This window comes from Nannospalax galili, unplaced genomic scaffold, assembly GCF_000622305.1.
Source record: "Nannospalax galili isolate Female #2095 unplaced genomic scaffold, S.galili_v1.0 scaffold77, whole genome shotgun sequence".
Taxonomy (NCBI): Eukaryota; Metazoa; Chordata; class Mammalia; order Rodentia; family Spalacidae; genus Nannospalax; species Nannospalax galili.
The window spans coordinates 1390130-1412063 of NW_008341457.1; the positions used below are offsets into that span (position 1 = coordinate 1390130).

Sequence of the window (21934 nt, forward strand, 5' to 3'; positions counted from 1 at the left end):
AACTCACTATGTAGACCAGGCTGGCCTTGAACTCACAGAGATCTGCCTGCCTCTGCCTCCCAAGTGCTAGGATTAAAGGCGTGCGCCACCACACCCAGCTGAGATACTCATATTTTAAGGCACTGAGGTTGCAGTCACTGGTCACAATGTGGCGGGAGCCCAGGCTGGCCCAGTGTCAGAGTGTTTGTGGCTGCTGGCAGGGCTACAGTGCTCAGCTCCTGGGGACCCACAAGAGACGATGGTGAACCACAGATGGCCTGGGAGGGGACATGGCGGTCACGGTGCCTGCACACCTGCAGCTTGTCCACTTTAGCCACTTGGGAGCCTGTCAGTCCTGCTGTAGATCTTGGGCTTGGATTTTGTTTTGCTGTTCTCATTGCTGGCCAGGTGCACGCCTTACCACTCAGCCCACCCAGCAGCCACGCTCCCCTTCTTTTGGGGCAAGGCCTCATACCTTAGCTGTGGCTGTCTCACAGCAATTCTGGCTCAGCCTTCCAAGTGCTGTGTGCACTGAGGCCCAGTGCTGCTGGAATCCGCTGGGGCCATCACTGTCTGGCCCTCAGCATCCTGAAGGCTCTGTACAGCTGGTTCTGGCTGGCTGGGAACTGCTACGGCCAGTGTGGCCGGCTCATCCACAGAGCCCACAGCTTCCATGTCACTGCCTGGCTTTCGTGACCTTGCCCACAGGCAAAGGTCCTTTCCTGGGGCCACCTGTCTTCCCTTTTGCTGCCTGGGCTAGAAGACACCTGTATCTATGTGTGCCCCTTGCAATTCTCCCCACTGCCTGCAGGAATCTGAGTAGACGGTGGACTGGCCTGGTCCTCACTAGGGCCAGCCTGGCACCTGGGAAGGGACAATTCCTCACCTGGGGTGCAGACTGCTGGCAAACCTGAGGGGTGGAGGCTGTCGATAGGAAATGGAAAGCAGTGGCGGAGGTGGCAGCGGGGTGGGGGTGGGGGTGTCAGGAAACGTAAAGAGGGCCGGGTCCAAGGGGAAAGCAACACATCAGGCCAGGCTGCAGCTGAGGCTCCCTGCGCAGTCTCGCTGCCATCCAGGGCCATTGTACCACGGAGGGCCACAGACAGGAGGTGGCCACCCATGTGGGGCTGGAAGGGGCCTGTGCCCCATGACACAGGTCCAGCACTGACCTTCGGTGGCCTCAGCCTCCCGGCCCTGTGAAGATGGCACCTCATCGTCATCGTCATCGGGCTCGGCCTCCTCCCTTGTGCAGCCTGCAGATTCATCCAGGCCAGTGGCCCCCGCTGCCTCCCCAGGGGACTTGGGGTCTTCAGGTTTTGACTTCTTGGGCTGGCTCCGTTTCCGATGTGACCTGGAGGAGGACACTGGTCAGGCAGGAGGGGAGACAAGGAGACAGGCAGCCCAGGCAGGAGGACGTGGGGCTGGGGAAGAGTGGGTGATGGCGGCATGGGATGGGCTGCGGGCAGGGATGCACTTACGACGGCCCCGGCCTCCTGGTGGGCTCCCGCCTCCTCTCTAGACTCGGTCTCCTGTCCTCCTCAGTCTTTCTCCAGGGTCTGCTGTCCTTCACACTAATTTGTCTAGAACGTAAATTTCAGGGGTTTCCTCTGGCTCCCAGGCCCCTCTCTACAGCCTTGCACCCAGCCCGGGCCACAGGGATGCACCATCCTCCTGGCTCCCACAAAGCAGTCCAATGTGGGACTCGGCGCCTAGGCTGCAGGCTTGACTTTGATGAATGAGGGGGACAGGGTGGATGGTGCTGGGACCAAAACTGCTTGAGATGATAAGGCAGGCCCAAGTTCCCAGGACCGCCCAGCCCAGCTGACTTGGGCCTGTTCACCACATCAGGATGCACCACAGCCCCTGGCAGCCCAGCAGAGCAGGCAATGCCCCAAGGCCCCTGGTCCCTATGATTCTGGCCAATACTTGCCCTGGTCTCTCTGACTAGTCAGTGCTCTTCCATCACCCCAACCCAGGCAGGGCCCCTGGATGACTGCATGAGCCCCAAATGACCAGCAGGCAAGCAGATGGTGTTTAGGGAGAGCACAGGCAGAGGCATGGTGTGCACACGTCGGGGACTGCAGGGGCACAGGCAGAGGTGAGGGGGGACGGAGGCACCCATGGTGGAAAGAGAGGAAGGGGATATGGGGTTGGCAATCCAGAGACACCACCCACCCCTGCTGCTCCTCACAAGTGGCCCCGGCTGCCAGGGGGGTTAGGCCTGGTTCACGGTGCTAAAGCATCCAGGACTGCATCCTGCACCCTCAGCCCACCCACAGGGCCACTTCTTACAGCAGAGAACATGAAGCCAGGGTACCAACCCAGCACTGTACCCTGCTATGCTTTCCCAAGTATCAAGCTTCACGCTCACACCGTCCCTGATGCAAGGCCAGCAGGTCCCCTCTTCCCCTCGGCTTCTGCTGCCCCCACCCCCATCCCAAGTCCAACAGATATATACAGGCATGCCCTCTGATGTGACCCTGAGCTGGGCTCATGGTAGGTCCCCTGCCGGCTCCAACCTACCAGTTTCTCAGTATCTTCAGGTGCCACTTCCCCTTCCAATGAAGTCCCCTATGCAGGGTGTCACCTGCTATGCAGTGGCCACCCTGGGGCCTCTGACCCCCTGCTATGGTGGACACTGATGCTCTGCGCCTCTGGCAGACTTGACCTTGCTCAGTCCCTGGCTTTCAGGGCTCACACTCCTGTGCACTGAGGCACACCCTGCAGTAGTTCTTTCTCAGACAAGGAGTGCCCAGCACAGTGTGTCTGAAATAGGCTTTCTCCATCGTGTCCAGGGAATAGCTGGCTAGCGGCCTTGCTCGATGGTCCCCCTTCTGTGCACTGTGCCTCAGCCTGATGCAGGCAGCTCCTCTGTGCCAGCCCGTTGTCTTGCCTGGAGCTCTGGGGGTTCCTGCTGATCCTGAGTGATGGGCCCATGGGGACACAGCATGGGTGACCCTCACCCTGTCACAACACCCAACCTGGACACAGCCAGCCACATGCCTCCCTCTTCTCTCACTTGGAAACTGTCTTAGGCCAGACTCCTGGGCCTCTCTGGCTTCTTCCAGCGCCTCTTCTCTGCTGTGGCCTGTGCTGATCTAGAACTTGGCTTTTCACACAAACGCAGTCACCTGCTCTGAAGTGGTTTCCAAATTTCCAGGGCCCTGTCTCTTGGATCCCAGGCCCTAGCCTTGCTCGGAGCTGGCTGAGGGCAGCTGGATGTGAGTGAGGGGCTTGCTAGTGTGACAGTAGGTGGAGGCAAAGGCTCCACAGGAACAACATCAGGATCTGGGCCCCAGTCCACCATTCCCCAGGACTAGACCCTTTTTCCAGACTTCCTTCTGTCTTGCCCATGCTCAGAGTCACCAGTTCCAGGACATGGACGGACAGGCGTGCGGCTGAACTGAGTGTTTGCTTGGTTAGTTTCTAGAAGCTGACGTTGCACTCTGTGTGAGCAGACAATTCTGGACTTCAGTGATAGGCAGGGAGGGCAGCGGCCTTCACCCAGGGATGCAGTGTGGACAGTGGGAACCCAGCTGGCAGCTGCTCTTTTAGAGAGTTCTCAATCCCAGGAAGCTAATGCTGCAGCTGTGCAGTGGTCCGGGCCTACAATGTGGCCAGGTGGCCCACCCAGGTCCTGCCATCCCTCAGCTCTGCCATCCCTCATCTAGCTCCATTCCCACCAGCCAGGTAGGCCCTGAGGGCGTGTGAGCCCCCACTTCCCCAGGAAACCAAGGCATAACATCCATGCACCCCCAGCAGAACCAGAGGTCACAGGCCAACTCTGGTCATCTAGGACATGAGGTCATCAGGCTAGTGTTCAAGAGGGGTTCTATCATTACCATTGTGATCAGAATGAGCAAGCAGAGATGGTACTGATGTCTCCTGATATCCAGACTATGCCCTGACTTCCCCAGAAGGAAAGGGGAAGACACAAAGAGCCTTCCTGGAGGGGCCTGGGGGGGGCACTCTGGGGGGGCTGTCACCCCTGAGGGAGCTTCTGGTGAGGAGCGGCTAGAGGTCAGGGATGCAGTTCACCACCCTGTAGGGCAACATGCCCAGACAATACAGGCCCTGTGTCCCCAGTCCCTGGAGTCAGGTGGACAAGCCAGGTGCTTTGTCCCAACTCCCACCTTCCTGTGAGCCTGGGCCTCTGTCCCCACTGCAGGCTGCTATGGTGGACACTGATGCCCTTGAGCCTCTGGCAGACTCCACCTTGCTCAGTACGGTGGCTTTGAGGGCTCATACTCATGGGTTGAGGCACATCCCACAGTAGCTTTCGCAGACAGGAAGCGAGCATCCAGTGCGGTGTGTCTGAAACAGGCTTTCTCCCTTGTGTCCAAGGGATCGAAGGCTGGTGGTCCTGCTCAATGGCCACGCTGCTGTGCACTGTGCCTCGGCCTGATGTAGGTCACACCTCTATGCCAGCCTGCCCATCTCTGGTGCTCTGGGGGGTTCCTGGGTTGCCTGGTGATGGGCCCATAGGAACGCATGGGGATGGGATGTAGCTGGGAGGAGGATAGCCACAAGAGGCCAGGTGGGCGACAATGCGCAGTTCAACTCTATGTGCATTGGTGGTGGGAGCAGACAAGCAGCCTCCCATGAGGCTCCAGCCACTTCATGGCAAGAATCGAATGGCTGTGCCTGGTTCCACATTTTAACGGCTTCCATTGCTATTCAGCCACCGGTGCATTGGAGCGAGATTCCAACACAGGGCGCTGTTCCAGAGGAGCCCGCTGGTAAGGACAGGCTGCAGACACCGTGCTCATGGAATGAGGCGCCTGTCTACTGGCTGTCTCCTCAGCTGACCTATGAGCCCAGACACTGACCACTGATCACCACGAGGACAGGGCAATGGGCAGGCACATTCAGGCCCCACAGGGCTGCTTTCCATAGGGACATGAGGAACAGGAAACCAAAGAGTGAGAGAGGGAACAAAAGTCACCTGCCTGCCCCCCAGAGAGGGGCCACAGAGCAGGAAACAGGTGGACAGGATGATGGCTCACAGGGGCAGTGTTGAAAACAAGAGCAGTGGCCAGGAGAGAAGGTTCCAGACTGGGGGTGACCTTTCCTGGCCAGGGATCCAGGCTGCAGGTGGAACACAACTGTGGCCAGAGCCAAGGAACACTGGGTGGTGACCCTGGGCTGTGAATGGGGAGCCCCCAGCTCAGCAGGGGGTTGGCAAGGTACCTGCCACAACACATGGCCCATGCCATGTGGAGCAGCATGAGCTGTGAGCGGGTCCAGTAGAGGACCGTGTGGAATCCATGGCATTTGAAAACTGTCAGACCCAACAACAGTGTAGGCAGGTGCATTGCTATGCAAGGTCTTGTCCACGGAGGTGGCTACTGAGTGGTGACCAAGGACCAGCAGGCCATGTGGCCAAGCCCCTGGGCCTCGCTGGCTGTTCCCTGGCAGACAGCTCAGCTCTGTCCGGACCCAGCTCAGGTCTCAGGGCAGCCATGGTCTTGAGTCCTCACAGCATCCAACAGCTGCTCAGAGCCCTCAGCGGCTGCGCATGACCAAGGAAAGGAGTAAGAAGGGCGTCTGAGGGGGGCACAGTCACCCCAGCCTCTCCTACAGTGTAAAGCCAGGCTCCTCACCAGTCCAATCACCTGTGTCCCCAACACCAGCACCCAAGGGACACAGTAGCATTGCCCACCTCCCCAGCTTGAGGTAGACACGTGTGGACACACTGCCAGGAAGGGCCATGTGTGTTAAGTCCAAAGTAGGGACAGGGCAGCTACTCTGGGCTGGATGCCTGTACTCATGGGTTGTAGGGAGGGCTGGAGGCTTACGGGGTGGGGCAGGGGGCAGGTGGGAGGAGCAGATGCCTCCTGACACAGAAGCCAGACAAGACAGACAGATGGAGGGGAAGCGGGAAGACAGGGAGGAGGAAGAGGAGGAAGAGGAGATGGAGGGGGGCTGTCACAGGGAGGGCACACTCACCTGCGCAGGAGCTTGGCCTTGAGGGAAACACGAGAGGCACTCCAGGAGCTGAGCTCAGGGCTGCTGAGGGCCGTGGGCCTAGTATGGTCCAGCACAGTGAGGTCTCGGCCCTGTTTCCACTGCTCGTAGCGCTCAGGCTGCAGGATGCGCACGAACACATCCATGGAGATCTTCACCATGTCCTTGCGGCACGTGCACTGGCGGGAGGAACAAAAGGGAGGGAGCGATACATGAGTCTCACCCCAGAGCAGCACGTGGAGCCCCCACTAAAGGCCAGGCCTGCATCAGTCCTGCTTCTGCCACCAGACTCTCCTCTGGGAGGAGATGGCACCCAGGGGCCATCCCCAAGAGATGCCCATTAGAGTAAACATCTGCAGTCAGCAGTGAGCAAGGACAGACGAACATGACAACATTCCCACAGGTGAAGAAGGGTCTCATGGGTCCAATCAGCCAGGACTGGGAGCACAGGTCTGAGCCAAGAGCTGGCAAAGACTAGACGCATTTTTAGTCATTCTTTCTTGCTTTTGCAAGAACTGAGGATGAAACCAGGGCCTTAGGCATGACACATACACCGTTTACCCGAGCCACACCCACAGCCCCTCACTGGGGACTCTAGGCTGTCACTCTACCCGAGCCATGCCCACAGCCCCTCACTGGGGATTCTAGGCTGTCACTCTACCCGAGCCACGCCCACAGCCCCTCACTGGGGACTCTAGGCTGTCACTCTACCCTGAGCCACGCCCCCAGCCCCTCACTGGGTTAGTTTTTTATTTTGAGTCAGGGTCTTGTTCTGTAGCCCAGGCTGGGCTTGGTCTTGTCGTTGTCCTGCTTTCTGAGCAGCTGAAATGACATGCCTCTGCCAGCATTCTTTTTTTTGGTCTTTTTGAGACAGGGTCTCCCTGTAACCCAGCTGTCCTGGAGCTCATTATGTAGACCAGGCTGGCCTCAAACTCACAGAGATCTGCCTGTCTCTGCATCTTGAGTGCTGGGATTAAAGGCGTGTGCCACCATGCCTGGCCCCATTATTTTAAAAAAAAATATTTTTATTTTATGTGTATGAGTACATTGCCTACATGTGTGAAAGTGCACCTGTGTTCTGCAATGCCCCACGCCCCCAGCCCCTCACTGAGGATTCTAGGCTGTCACTCTACCCTGAGCCACGCCCCCAGCCCCTCTCTGGGGACTCTAGGCTGTCACTCTACCCTGAGCTACACCCCCAGCCCCTCACTGCCTCACTGGGGTACTCTAGGCAGGGGCTCTACCTCTAAGCCACACCACCACACTTCCTGTGCTTTTGACTAGACAGTCTCCATGCTAGGCTCTGAAAGTCATGGGATTCACCAGTGTTATGGCCACTGTGTAAATGGACAGCCAAGAAACCCTTATTTATCAAACCCCTGCTGCAGTCTTGGTGGCTGTGATTGCCAAGTGGGTTGCAGGCTCTGATGCATTTCCTGAGTGTTGCACACCCAGCAATGTGTAAATGAGGCTCCAGGGTGGCCCGACTTCCTCCTGTCAGTCAGGTCAGCCTTGTGATCCCTCTCGGAGTTTTCTGCCTCCTGTTCCACAGTCGCTCCGAGTCCTGTTTGTGATGCCCTCCATGTTAGGGAACAAAGCAGAGACCTTCCCAAAGTCTCTCCTGCTGTGGAACCCTCTGGAAGGCTGGGCCTGGTGCATGTTGGAATGTTCTGAGGCTCCCACCCCCTCTGCGCACCTGAGCCACAGGGAGTGTTTACGGCCCAGTGATTCCCAGCAAACTCAATTCACTCGATGCTGACACGTAGGACGTGGGCTGCAAAGAGACTTGGCCAACGGACACACGGTGCAGGTGACACCAAGTTATGTCCTCCTGGCCAACCGCAGCCTCCCCGGAGTCCCCATCAACCCATCAACCATGGCTCGTGTATCTGTGTCAAGTGGCTCTATGATTACTTTGTCAAGCAATTAGGAAAGGCACCTGTGCACCCATGGAAGCCACAGACACATTCTAGCAGCACAGCCTAGAGCCCAGCCCTCACCCACACAGTGCTGGCTCCATGTCCAGCAGGAACTCTGCCTGCGGTTAAGGCCACCGGGCTGGGCAGAGCAGCCAGCACAAGCTGGTGTGTGGTGGTAGAAGTGGGGTTGTCCTGCAGGACGGTGACCACAGGGCCATGTACTTGCACGAAGGCTCTGCAGATCTAGGAGTGTGGGCCCAGGAGGAAAAGGTGGGAGGAGGCAAGGCAGGTGGCTGGGGATGGCAGGGGACTGAGGAGGGTGGGGAGGTGGGAGGTGCCACTGGCGATCTGGGCTGCAGTCCTGAGCTGCAGGTTCGATGGCACCTGCAGCCGTCACCTCAGCCGACCCAGCTTAGTGCCATGGGCACAAGTGACTGTGGTGGCTCTTTAGGGTTGGGGTCGCTCTTTCCTGACACGGAGCTCTCTCAGCCAGCAGCACTGCAAAGGGTGTGAGTAGAGCCTACAGACCACAGCCCACCAGAACCAGTGTCAAATGGTGAGTTACAGACAGTGCAGGGGCACGCTCTGCCTAGGTCAGTCGTGGGGGGTGGGCAGCAGCCACAAGCCACCTCAGGACACAGCTGGGGCCCAGGGCATCCCCTCTGGGGACATATGGAGCCTCAGACGTCATCCGCCAGGCACCTAACACTCCCTCCTCACCAGATGCCCACCGTCTGGGGTCAGTTACCCACTGTGAAACTTTCTGGTGACCCCAGCCTGCGAGTGGGGAGATCCTCCTAGTGTACCCTCTCGGGGGACACAAGGCTGACTAGGGACACTTCACAGATGAAGGGCCGACAGTCCTGCAAAAGGACTTGAGGGTCCTTGACGGAGTCACTTGCCACAGCTGCCGGCACCAGATTAATCAGGATGTGAGCCCAAGGGTGCCCTGAGCCCTGGAAGAATGACACCCCCACTGTGGAGCAACACCCCACACTCCATCATGCCTCCCGAGCTCTGACCGCAGCCAGGAAGCAGTCTGGGCCTGCCACCCACACCCTAGGACAGCTGTGGCCCTCCCTCATAGGGACCTGGGGCACCCAGATGACACGAGCTGTGGCACCCCAAAAGGCATTACCGTGCACCCCAGTACTACACCCCCATAATAACACTGCAGTCCATGCAGAGGACACCGCAGTTCACAGCCCAAAATGATGGGTACATGGGGGAAAAGATCCAGGCCTTGCTCGCCTTAGTTCACAAAGAAACTTCTAGAACCTGAGGCCCAAGGTGGAAACAGCCCACCTGTTTGTGTACCCTTCTTACCAGCACCGTCCCTAGAGGCCGCCACCTCCACAGACAGGATGACCTTGGGGCTGCCAGAGTACATGACAGAAGGGGACCCGGGTCCCCTGTCCAGGTAAGTGACACAGGCCAGGGGGACAGGAAGCAAGTGCTGGTCCAGGGCCTCAGTCTCCCCCACTCATGCTGACAGGAAGACGATCTCCCTCTGCCAGGGGGCTGCCTTGGGCTGGGTCTGCCCCTCCCAGCAGGTGGCTCCTAATGCCCACATCCTGTTTCTATGTCAAGATCCATCCCCACCTGAGCCTGACGGGCTCACAGCCAACAGCACCAGCCCTTCCGTCACCCTTCTTCCCTGGGACCTCACTGGACACTGGGGCTGTTTTGATGTTTGATCTTCCAAGGTGGGTGACAGCTGTCTGCCTGAGCCTCTGCCCAGGTGACCTCTCAACCGTAGGCTCTTTGTTTACCTGTTTTTTTTTTGTTTTGGTCTTGAATTTTCTATGTAGACCAGGCTGGCCTTGATCTCATGCCTCACTTTAATTATTTTTATTGTTGTTTGTTTCTTGGGACAGGATCTCTCTATAGGCCTAGCTTGCCTAGAACTGCTATGTAGCCCAGGCTGGCCTCAATCTCACAGAGATCCACCTGCCTCTGTCTCCTGGGTGCTGGGATTAAAGTCATACACCACCATGTGGGGGCACCTCAGGCCACTTGGAAAGATGTGTGACAGGACCCTGCCTGAATGCAGTCAGGAGGGTTTTGTGGGGAGTCTCTATCCCATGCGGCCCTTCTTACCATGTCCTGAAAGAGGCATCCACAAACCTCAACAGGCTGGTCACATCCAGGTCAGCAGTTGGCCACCATCCCTGGCTGCCCATCCTGCTATTCTGAGAAACGGCATTTTATGAGCCATGGTTATTGTCCCAGTGAGGGCCATGACTCCTGGCCTGCGCTTGGCGGGTACAGAGGCCTGTGCTCGCCTGCTCACTCCAACCTTCCTGCTCAGCACCTCAGAGACTCCGACCACAGTGGGGCCTTGAGGCTTAGTGCCCACCCCTGTGCCTGCAGCCCAGTCTAGATGTGCAGAGCTCACAGACCAGGTAGGATTAGAATCTGCAGTTGGCATGCTGAAGCCTGTAACCCAAGAGACCACAAAGCACAGGGGGCTCCACCAACCCAGAGGAGCTTGAGGTGACAGGCCTGGGTGTGTCCCTGACACGTGCCTCTCATGAGGTCATGGAGAAAACCTGGAGCCAAACTTAAGACAGCCATACTGGACCAGCCAGTTCTTCACATGGACAGACTCTAGGCAGACCTGCATATCCTAGGCCACTGCACTTGCCTAACACCCTGTCCTGATTTGTGCACAAACGGCATCCTGAAACCCTACTCTGTACACTGCTACTGCCACTGGCCACTTCAAGACCCAAGAGGCTGCCTCATCCCTTTTCAGAGCTGTATAATGACCCAGAGTCTGGTGTATCTGCCATTTATCACAGGTGCTTCAAGCTTGTTCCTGCATGTTAAGACCTGGCCTATGTTGATAGCAGTGTCCTTCTCTGGGTGACCACCCCCCCATCCTGCACTGTTGGACACTCATCTAAGCCCCTACGGGGACCCAAGGCATGCAGCCCATTCCTGCCCTAGTCACCCTCATTTTACACCACACATCCCACTGGCCCATGGTCCCACATGCAGATCCCTGACCCCTTCCAGGCCCTTCTGTACCACTAGACATTAGGAGCCATAAAGGACCCAACAGTCAGTGACACTGGCAGAGACATGGGGCAGGCCTGTCTTCTAGGGAGGTGTGGTGACACAGACATGTCCAATGGGTAGTGAGGCTCTGGGTACAGCTTGCTCCCCATGCCCAGGGTCCGTGTCTGCCTGAGGCGTGGGTACTGGCTCCACCCCAGTGTGGGGGACTGCTGGCACTGCAGCTGGGCATCTCCAGCAACCCACTTTACATTCTGGGACCACGCTGGGGTCCCATCTGTAGTGGGGTGCACACATGCATACTAGACACTTATCTGCACCATCAGGGGCTCCCAGCCTTATTTAGGACATGCCAGGCTAGCAGGCTCTGGCCCCGCCCTCCAGGGTCCCATGCTGACATCCCACTACTGTTCCTGTTGCCTGTGGCTGGGCCAGGTGTCAGGTGGCAAGGCCAGCTGGGTCCTGTCCTGCCAGGTCCTGTATCAGCTCCAAACCCTGGTCATGCTGACTTATTCTGAAAGCCATGCGGACATCGGACTCTGCTCATGTGAGACAGGGTTGGGAGGAGGAGCTGCCAACAGGAAACTCTTAACATAGCTCAATAAAACCAGCAACCCAAGGAGCATGTGGCTGTGGGGACTATTGTGCTAGCCCAATGTGGGAACCAGGGTGGAACATTGAGGCCGCTGCTGGGGCAGCATGTGAGGGACGCAACTGTAAGCCTGGCTGCAGACAGCGCAGGACACCCCTAAAAAGCATCAGCCAAAAAAGAGAGCAAAGTCACTCCCACTGATCACTGTGGTCCCCTGTGGCTGGCTATATACACATGAGATAGCTGTAGCCTCCCACCTGGTACACACCGCGGTCCCTTTGCAGAACCATCAGGAAGGCACGGCATCCCTGCCCCACCTGGTGCTGGGCCCCTGTCTTTGCTGAGGTCCCCAAAGTGCCTCCCACACTCAGGCTGAACCCCAAGTCCTCAAGCAAGCGACAGGGCCAAGTGGCCTCCGCTCTACTGTGCCCCTGTTCTCCTGACACCCTCGGACCCATGGGGAACTTGGGTGGGGATCAGGGCTCCAAAGTGTGGACAGTTAGAGAAGGTCCCAGCCTGGGCCTGCAGAGAGGAGAGGGACACACAAGAGGGTACAGCCCGCTGACCTGACAGGCGCCAGGCTTTTCAGCCCCAGGTAGATGGAGGCCGAAAGGGGCCTGCAGACTGTCCTTGCTGCCACATGGCTTCTGCATCAGAAAGGCCTTTTTAAAAACTGTAACCCACGGGCTGGAAAGCTGGCTCTGTGGTTAAGAGCACTGGCTGCTCTTGCAGAAGACCCAGGTTCAGTTCCTAGCACCCCCTGGCTGCTAACAACTATTTGTAATTCCAGTTCCAGAGGATCTGACACCTTCCTCTGGCCTTCATGGGCATTGCATGGCACGGGTGCACTTACATGAATGCAGGAAAACACTCATACCCATAAAATTAAAAAATTTCCAGGCATGGTGGCACACACCTTTAGTCCCAGCGCTTGGGAGAGGCAGGCGGATCTCTGTGAGTTCCAGGCCAGCCTGGTCTACATAGCGAGTTTCAGGCCACCTGGGGCTATAGAGAGACCCTATCTCAAAAAGACAAAAATAAAAAAATAAAAATAAAAAGAGTTACTTCAAAAATAATATTTTTTAAAATAAATGTTTAAAAGAGAAAACGAACCCACCCAGTGCTGGTGCTGCACACAGGACCCGGCCCCCTGCCCCCTGTGCCTCCAGACTCCCGGTGCACACGAGCTTAGAAACAGGGCTGAGTTGACGGGAAGCTATGCCACGAGGAACAAGGAGAAAGCATTTCATAGAGGCTCAGGGCCGGCCATGCTCGACATCCATCCATCAGGGCTCAGTGAGGCAGGATCTCACCTTGGACCCTGGGCCAAGGCTGCAGGCTAATGGCAGGAGCAGTACACTCAACCGAAAGGGCCACCATCTGTGCACGGCCACGGCCAGCTCTCATCTCATCAATATGCCCAGCTTCATTTGGCCCCATCCTGCTGGCGCCCCCATCGGTGTCAGCTGCCACTAGCCTGCCATGGGGGACACAGGTAGCACCGTGCCAAGTGGGCCACCTTTGTCCAGCCCTGAGGAAGCCTCTACCTCCTCAGATATCTGCACCTGCCAACATGTGAAAATTTCCTATCCAACAGCAACCATGGTGGGACAGAGGCCAGCAGAGTGCACAGCCAGGCCCAGCCCGAATCGTGTTGTCTCCCCTATGGTCAGTTCCTGCCTGGCAGGCAGTCTGGCAATGCTGGGAGTCCCAGGTAAAGACTGACCAGCCAGCCTGCAGGGTATAGGCTGTACTCCCCACATGACATGTGGCCCAAGGGTAAGTGGGAGGCTGGGCAGGTGTGAGTCCCTCCTGAGGAGCTGAGACCTTTGACGTCACTAGGGAAATGCTGCTGCAGGCCTGGGGACTTGGGTTGGCAGGATCATCCTGGACCCTCCTGCAGACTCACAGTCCATGCAGGGAAAGAGGCTGGGAAGGTGGAGGATGGGCTGGGACTGGCCTTGCTGTGTGACCTTAGCAGAGCCACCGTACCTTCTCTGTTCCGATTGGCTCTAAGACCATGTGAGTAGTCCACTAGCTGCTGGCCTGAGCCCAAAACAAGCTGTCTGTACAGGGGCTCACGGCATGTGGGGTCTATAGAGGGGCACACGGCATGAGGGGTCTGTACAGGGGCGCACGGCATGAGGGGTCTATAGAGGGGCGCACGGCATGTGGGGGCTGTACAGGGGCGCACGGCATGTGGGGTCTATAGAGGGGCACACGGCATGAGGGGTCTGTACAGGGGCGCACGGCATGAGGGGTCTATAGAGGGGCGCACGGCATGTGGGGGCTGTACAGGGGCGCACGGCATGTGGGGTCTATAGAGGGGCTCACGGCATGTGGGGTCTATAGAGGGGCACACGGCACGTGGGGTCTGTACAGGGGCTCACGGCATGTGGGGTCTATAGAGGGGCACACGGCATGTGGGGTCTGTACAGGGGCGCACGGCATGTGGGGTCTATAGAGGGGCGCACGGCATGTGGGGTCTGTACAGGGGCACACGGCATGTGGGGTCCGTACAGGGACACACGGCATGTGGGGTCCGTACAGGGGCACACGGCATGTGGGGTCTATAGAGGGGCACACGGCATGTGGGGTCTGTACAGGGGCGCACGGCATGTGGGGTCCATAGAGGGGCGCATGGCATGTGGGGTCCATAGAGGGGCGCATGGCATGTGGGGTCTGTACAGGGGCGCACGGCATGTGGGGTCTGTACAGGGGCGCACGGCATGTGGGGTCTGTACAGTGGCTCACGGCATGTGGGGTCTATAGAGGGGCTCACAGCATGTGGGGTCTATAGAGGGGCACACGGCATGTGGGGTCTATAGAGGGGCTCACGGCATGTGGGGTCTGTACAGGGGCACATGGGGTAGAGGTCGGGGGGAGCTCTGAACTCATTCAAGGCCCTTCTGTCTAAATAGGGTTTGGGGAAACATGACATGGCTGCCTGCAGAACCTTCCAGATTCCATGTTGTGTTTCTGAAACAGGGTCTTGCTTATTAACAGAGGCTGGCTCCAAACTCTTGGCAACCCTTCCGCCTTAGCTTTCTGGGTGCTGGGATCACAGGATAACCCCGGGCACAGCTTGGAATCTTCTCAGCAGGGCTGGATGCTGAGGGAAGGGGACTGGAGGGCCTGGGCTAAGAGTGGGGCTCAAGCTCACCACAGCTCTGGGGGCTATGCTTGGTGAGGGCTGACTCTGTTGTAACTCAGGCTGGCCTGGAATTCACTATGTATTTGAGAACAGCCCGGAACTCCTGCCTCCACCCCCCGAGTGCTAGAATGACAGGTGTGCGCCACCACACCTGGTTTATGGGGTGCTGGAAATGGAGCCAGGGCCACATGCGTGCAGCAGAATGTGTGCAGAGAAGTTGGCATGTGGTTCTCAGCATCCCTAGTCTCTTCACACCCATGGCAGGCTTCCTCCCCCTGCACACAGCTGAAGGGGTGCACACTCTGCCTCCTGCTGCTGTGTGCCTCAGTTTCCCTTTCTGGAAGCTGTGCTTCCTCATATGCCTCCACTGGCTGCAGGTAGCTGAGCAGCGGTGCCCCCCAATCTCCAGGACATGACTGTCTTGCTATTCTCATGTCCTGTGACCACAGCTCTACCCCCTGCAGCCTGATGACGCCCCTTGCCCCGGGACTCTGGTACCTGATGTATGGGCTGGTCCACGCTCACAGGGCCGTGGTGAGGGTCAATTCCTGGGCTTCAGACTTGAAGTACAGCCCCCAGAAAGGGAGAAGGGACAAGGAACACCTGGAGCTCCAGGTGGACAGAGCAGCGGACCACACCAGCCAGTGGCCTTCCTGGGGTCTCGGGAGGGGGGAGACAGGCTGCAGGAAGGGCTTCACCTGGAGGAAGCTGTGGGCTCCTGACCCCTGTGCTGGTGGCTCCTGTGCCCGTATGAGCTTAGGGAAAACTGGTGACCCTCAGAAACGGAGGCCAGTGCCCCGCGACACTGGGCAGCACACAGCAGCTCCCATCTGCTGACACTCTGGGGACTCCTGGGAAGGTGACAGTCCCAGTTTGCTTTCCATTGCTGTGATTTCTAAGTCAGAGTCTGTCAGGAGCAAAGCCAGGACAGGAACTCGAGGAGGAGCTGGGGCAGGAGCTGCAGCAGAGACCAGGGAGGAAGGGGCTCACTGACTCCTCTGACCTGTGCAGCCCTTTCTTAAACAGCCCAGGCCACCTGCCCAGGTGTGCACTGCCCACATGGGGCTGGACCTCCTCATTGATCAGCCATCAACAAAATGCCCCACAGAAGCAGCCACAGGCCAAGCCAATAGAGGTCATTCCTCAGCCAGTTCCCACTTCCCAGGTGTCGCTAGTCAGTGTCAAGGTGACAAACACTAAGTAGCCCAGGAGACAACAAGGGCAGGGGCTCTGCATGTAGCCAGGTGCCGTGCTGCCTGGCACGGTGAGGCTCAGGAGCCCACCCTGAGCAGGCCACCCTGCAAGGACGCCATGTCCCCACCTCCCACTACTGTCCCCAGCAGTGTCGCGGCCTACTTGTTCTGTATTTTCACACTACGCTGCCCGACAATGTGAGCGTGGAACCACTGCAGGCGGCACTCCCCAAATGTGGCTTGTGAACACTTGGCTGAACTCAGAATTGCTTCCACTACCAGGGCAGTCCCTGTCGGCGCCCACCATAGCCCTCCTAGTCTAGGCTGCGCCACTCATAGCTCAGTCTGCTGCAGGTGCTCCCCCCACCCTGGCCGAGCACAGGCCACACAGTGGCTGTCACAAGTGACTGCCCTGATGTTTAATCGCTCAGGTCAGATGTGGGCTCCACCAGATGACACTGCCTCCCCCAGTCTGCAGCAAAACTACCCGGTGATGACCCAACACCACTGAGATCAGCCTCCCCTCTAAGTACCACCTGGGTAGCATGGGACTGGGCACAGCTGCCCCATTCCCTGGCTTCACTCCAAGACCCACAACAGGTAACAACCCCAGGCAGAGGAGGGGAGCGGCTGCCGGGGTCTCTGTAGGTGAAAGTGCTTGCCACGCAAGCCTCATGACCCCAGTTCAGATCCTCAGAACCCACATAAAATTGAGAGTTGGTGATGTGGCAAACTGTGGCCAGATGGAGACGGGGACAGGAGAATCCAGGAAGCTTGGGGGCAGCCAAGACATCCTGCGGCAAACACCAGAGCCCCTGCTGACTGCCACATGTGTGCTGTGAGACGTCACACACATGCACGCACGTGCATGCACACACAGGCATGCAGGAAAGAAAAGCTGTCAACACAGACAAGCTAACCAGTGGCACATGCCAACACAGCTGTCGTCCCGGCTTGGCGAGGCTGAGGCAGGAGCCCATTGGTTCCACACAGCCTGAGCTCAGCGGTTCAAAACAGAAGAAACAAATCCGATAGGTGCAAAGGGAGCCCACTGAGGTACGCCTTTAACCGCAGCACTCAGGAGGCAGAGGCAAGTGGATTTGCAAGTTCCAAGCCAGCCCTCTTTGGCAGGACCATTCTTGACGTGAGCTTTGGTCCAGCAGGCCACCTTTAGAGGCTGCCATGGCCACACAGTGCCCAGGTCCCTCGTCATCAGAAGGCACCACCCAGGGCTTTTGCATTCTCTGTGCCATGAGGAGCCTGTGGCCTCAGAGCCACACAAGCAGGAGGCAAGATGGAAGTCACAGCAGGGAAGAATAAGCTTAAACGGGCAACCCTCAGGCAGCCACCAGTACCAGGGGCACCTGCAGAGACTATGGGGCCAGGTAGACCTGCCTCTCCCAGGCCTACGGCCTCCTCTGTGTCCCATCACCTGATGCCAGCCTGGCCCATCTACGATATCACAGTACCAGGCTGTGGTGGTGCAGCATGCACAGGCCACCTGCTCAACACCAGCCTTGGGCCAGTGGGCACCACATGTGCACTGCCTGTTCCACTAGAGTCTACAAGGGAAAGAACCTTCTAGCACCTGCTGTCAGAGATGTTGGACACAAACCCAGGTGAGCATGGACCACTCCCCACTGCCCACTGTGACACAGTACCTACCTGTGTGGCCACTTTGCCGTAGTCGATCCAGCGCAGGGTGGCAAAGTTGGTGGACTCTGCGCAGTTGAAGCCATGGTTGAAGCCTGCGTGGTAGCCATAGGGGAATGTGATCATGAATTCTCCCGCCTCCTGTGTGATCTACGAAGGAGACAGAGGCCCATGAGAAGGGACAGTGTGAGGGGTGCAGCTCACATGAGCTTGGTGGGGGAGAGGGGCTCCACACGGTGTGGAGCTCAGAACTCCTGGGGTCCAGATAGGCTTTGTGCCTGACCCATAAGGAATGTGAGGGTGAGGGCTGGTGAGAGGATTCAGTGGGTGAAGGTGCTTGCCACCAAGCCTGACAACCTGAGTTCAATTCCCAGGTGCCACATGATGGAAAGAGAAAACTGGTTCCCATTGCTTGTCCTTTAAGCTCCACATGCACACCATGGCACACACACAAACACATGTTTAAAAAAAAAGGGGGTGTGGCAAGCATAGTGGCACATATCTTTAATCCCAGCACTCAAGAGGCAGAGGCAGGCAGATCTCTATGAGAGTGAGGGCACCCTGGTCTACATAATGAGTTCTAGGCCAACTGGGGCTACAGGAAATTCTATCACAAAAAAACAAAGCAAAACAAAACAAAAAATAAGTAAACAAAAAAGAATATGGAAGCTGGGCGTGGTGGCACACGCCTTTAATCCCAGCACTCAGGAGGCAGAGGCAGGCAGATCTCTGTGAGTTCCAGGCAGCCTGGTCTCCATAGTGAATCCAGGCCAGCTGGGGCTACAGAGAGACCCTGTCTCAAAAAGACCAAAAAAAAAAAAAAATGGAGTAAGGATGTGGTGGCACACACCTGCTAGCCTAGCCTTCAGGAGGCTGAGGTGGGAGGATCATGAATTTGAGGCTAGCCTGGGCTATGTAAAGACACCTGCACTATGACCTTCATGGCCTGGCCACTCATCCACAGCTGACAGACCCAGGCTCAGGGCTCTGATGCACCTTGCAGGGTCCGCCTCTTGCACTACCCACACTTGCAGCCCACGTCTCAGGCCACAGGTGCAGCCTCTAGCACAGGCCCCAGTTTGTGCAGGCGCCCTGCATGACATCACTGTTGTGGGTGCTGCTCCTCAGGGAGACTGTGGATGCAACCCTCCACCTCTTTGATGACTTTGAGCTTGGAAAGAAGTGCCGGGCATACATCTAGATTCCTGAGCTTGGCATGTGCCCAAGAAGAAGGTTCCAGGGCCCTGGGCAGGCCTTGTCCTCTCAGCCTGGCTCATATTGAGACCCTGGTCACTCTGGCTTCTCTGGTATCCTCTTTGCAGAGTCACACAGTGACAGCTCTACACTGCCCTGTCCTCTGGGCCCATCTTCACCTTAGACAGCTGAGCTGTGTCCCTCAGAGGCTGCCAAGCCCATGCCACCAGACCTCTTCAGCAACCCTGGGGACAGAGGATGGGTGCCAAGGTGGGGGACCCCAGCGCCAGACATGGCCTCAAAAACCCATCCACATCGATGTGGCTAGAGCAGAGCCAGGCCTCAAGAACGCAGAGAATATTTTTCTTTTCATGTAACTAATTGCACAAACCAAGGGGAGTCAGTGGGCATTAAGTTCTATATTTAAATTCCTGTCCAAGCAGCAGCCACTGGCAGGGGGCGCGAGCAGGGTGTGATGCATGTCCCTGGCAGCAGCAGTGCCTCAGCACTCTCGGCCGCTTCCGCCTGCTGTGCCCTGAGCTCCTGGAGAAGAGAAAGGAGCTGTGGCTTATGAGACGTCACGGGTCTTGGCCTGGGCACCACCGGCCCTGCTGTTGGTCCTTCTGCAGATGTGGTCGGCAGAGCGCAGGCTCATAGTGCCTTCTGGGGACGTAGCCAGCAACCCATGAGGTCTCACTAGTGCCCAAGCAGAGCAATGTTGAGGAGCCAGGCTCAGGCAACCTCAGCCCTTTCCACAAACCACACAGGTGCTACCGCACACTCCCGTCAGAGCAACTGCATAGAGCTGCCACACTGTCCTCATCCTGCCATCAACAGACCCTGACGATGAATCAGAGGTATCCGATGATGGACGCACAGCAGAGCCATCAACAGCCAGGACGCCGGCTAAGGAGAAAGTGGAGACTCGGTGGTCCTCCTCAAGCTCCAACAGTATAAATGGAGAAGTCGGTGGCAGATTACAGAAATCCACACTTAATTATTAACGAGTCTGCCATCAAGCACTTTTTCCTTCTCAGCAGAGTGAAGACCATTATGAAGACTCAGCAGTGTGCTGAACAACTGGCAGGAATTTGGATGTGGGCCCCACGCCTTGCTCATGAGGGGGCACTCACCTTGCCTGTCCTCCATCCCAAGGCCTCATCCCCACTCTGGCCTGTGGCTGCTTTGTGGACAGGCAGCCTGAGGCCAGGCCTAGGGCACACAGAGCAGGAGCAGGGGAGTTCAGTTGCCCAGAGGTCGGCAGCCCTTTTGTGACCAGAGGCAGCTGGCTCAGGTCAGGTGCTGTGTGAGTGACGCACAAGGCACAGATGCTGCCCAGGAGGACAGGCCAGCAGCTCTGTCCACATGTGTCCCAATCCACAAAGCACCACCCTGGAGAATATTCACAAGCAGGTATAAAGTAGGCACGTCTCACTTGTCTTGTGCCAGCGGGCATCTGTGTCTCTCAGAGCTGTAGCTGAGGGCAGTGCCCGCGGGGGACACAGCCGCCTACTGCCGGTGCCTGATTGAAATGTCAGAGGCAATTTCACACTCGCTGACACTCCCTGTGAGGCAGGAGTCAGGGTCTCATCAGAGCCGCTGAGCTGACAAATTGCTCTTCACAGAAGCCTCTGGAAGAGGCTCCACAGGCTTCTTTCTCCCATCCCCAGGGCCTGGTCCCACATCTATGCAGGGCACACAGAAGGTTCCAGCCTGTACCCTCTGGCCTCACACACCCATCACGGGAAGGAGATGGAGTGGACGGTCCAGGTGGGGTTTCCTGGGGTCCCAAGACACCTCAGGTCCTGGGTCTGCAAAATCAGGGTGCCTGTCAATCTGGGAGCAGGGAGAGATCTGCTCTACCACTCCAACCTCCCAGCCCACATCTCAAGTGTCGCAGCACCCTAGCAGGAACTGGATAAACTCAAAAGTACTCCATGGCCCTAGGTGCCATGAGCAGCTGGCACTAGGCTCCCAGCAAGAGGGGACCACCCGGCCACCACTGGCTTCCTGGCCAGGCTCCTCTGCCTGGGGGGACCTGCTGGATGCCCCAGGTAGCCACATTTGGGGGGTTCCATGGAGTATGGGGACAAGTGAAGCCCCCGCCCAGTCACAGTCCTCCCTGCAAAGATCAGTGGGCCTCTCTACCCAACGCTTTTCTAAAATCTTCTCTGGGCCCCTTACGCACCCGGCTGAAGGGGATGCCATATTTCTTCAGGATGATGGGTGAGATGAGGGTCATCTTGTGTCGCAGGAAGGCGTCACAGCCCTGTGAGCTCCCAGGGAAGAAACCTGCATGGAGACAGCGGGGTTGCTCTGAGGCCAATGCATGGCTGCAGCCTCCTGAGGCACACACTGTGACCTCGACCTCTGTGGGGCTCGGGGCAGTGCTGCAACCTGGGCCATTGGTGTACCACAGCGTGGCCCACCTCTGGTTGGAGCTAGCCAGGCCCCTGCCCCACAGTGGGCAGACAGGAGCTGTGGTCACTCCAGTGCCCAGGCAAAGGGCAGGGCTCAATAGAAGCCTTTCCTCCCAGTTGCTAGGCATAGTCCACCACATTACCCTAGACATGGTCTCTGCAGCCACTGGAGCAGCAGCCCCCATAGGAGCCGTGTTCCAAGACCACAGGATAGGGTGTGTTTCCCTCAAGGACCCCGCCCCCAGATCCCAGAACAGGGGTTGGGCTCAAGATACCACCAAGTGACCACAACACAGCTGCACAATGGGGGTGCTCTGCAGGTCACACACCAGACAGTCAAGAGGCCAGGATCCCTCTATCCTTTCAGCTAGGGCCAGTCTGAGCTGCCTGTGGCCACAGGATGGAGCAGCCTGAGGTCTCATGGGGATCCTTGCTTCTCAGCAGAAGTTTCAACTGCCTGGGGTTAGGGAGTCGGGGACTGCAAGGCTGTCAAGTCCAAGGGACCCCACCATACATCCTGGCCTTAGTCCCCTGGGAGCTGGCCCCTGGGGTAGAGCACAGGCCCCATGGAAGGGACATTCCTGCACAACTGGGGGAGTCTGCTGGGGCTTGGCCATGGCCCCTGGAGCCCACACCACAGGAGATCCCAGCTTCCATTGGCTGTGCAGGCAACACAGGCCTGGGGAGGCAAAGGGCAGGGGGTGTGGCGGGGTGTGTTGCTCACCATGGGACACACCTGTCCACCCTGAAACATGCCACAGCAAGGGACACAGCAGCCCATGGTGTGGGGGGAGTGGTACATGGGGGTGGCAGAACTTCGGAACCTTCCAGAAGTCTATTCA

The 21934-nt window shown here is 57.7% G+C and overlaps 1 protein-coding gene across 5 annotated transcripts in view; it reads right to left on the reverse strand.

The window, feature by feature from the left end:
- Kdm4b (lysine demethylase 4B) overlaps positions 1-21934 on the reverse strand; it is an 89419-nt gene that overhangs the window by 12957 nt on the left and 54528 nt on the right. For 4 of the 5 annotated variants that reach the window (XM_029565321.1, XM_029565320.1, XM_008836965.2 and 1 more), the window contains 5 exons: positions 20861-20964; positions 17491-17628; positions 5929-6125; positions 1458-1559; positions 1149-1330 (listed from right to left, as the gene is read on the reverse strand). In XM_029565321.1, the coding sequence (XP_029421181.1) occupies positions 1149-1330; positions 1458-1559; positions 5929-6125; positions 17491-17628; positions 20861-20964 (723 nt within the window). The remainder of the gene's footprint in view (positions 1-1148; positions 1331-1457; positions 1560-5928; positions 6126-17490; positions 17629-20860; positions 20965-21934) is intronic. The other variant, XM_029565322.1, reaches the window with a different exon arrangement.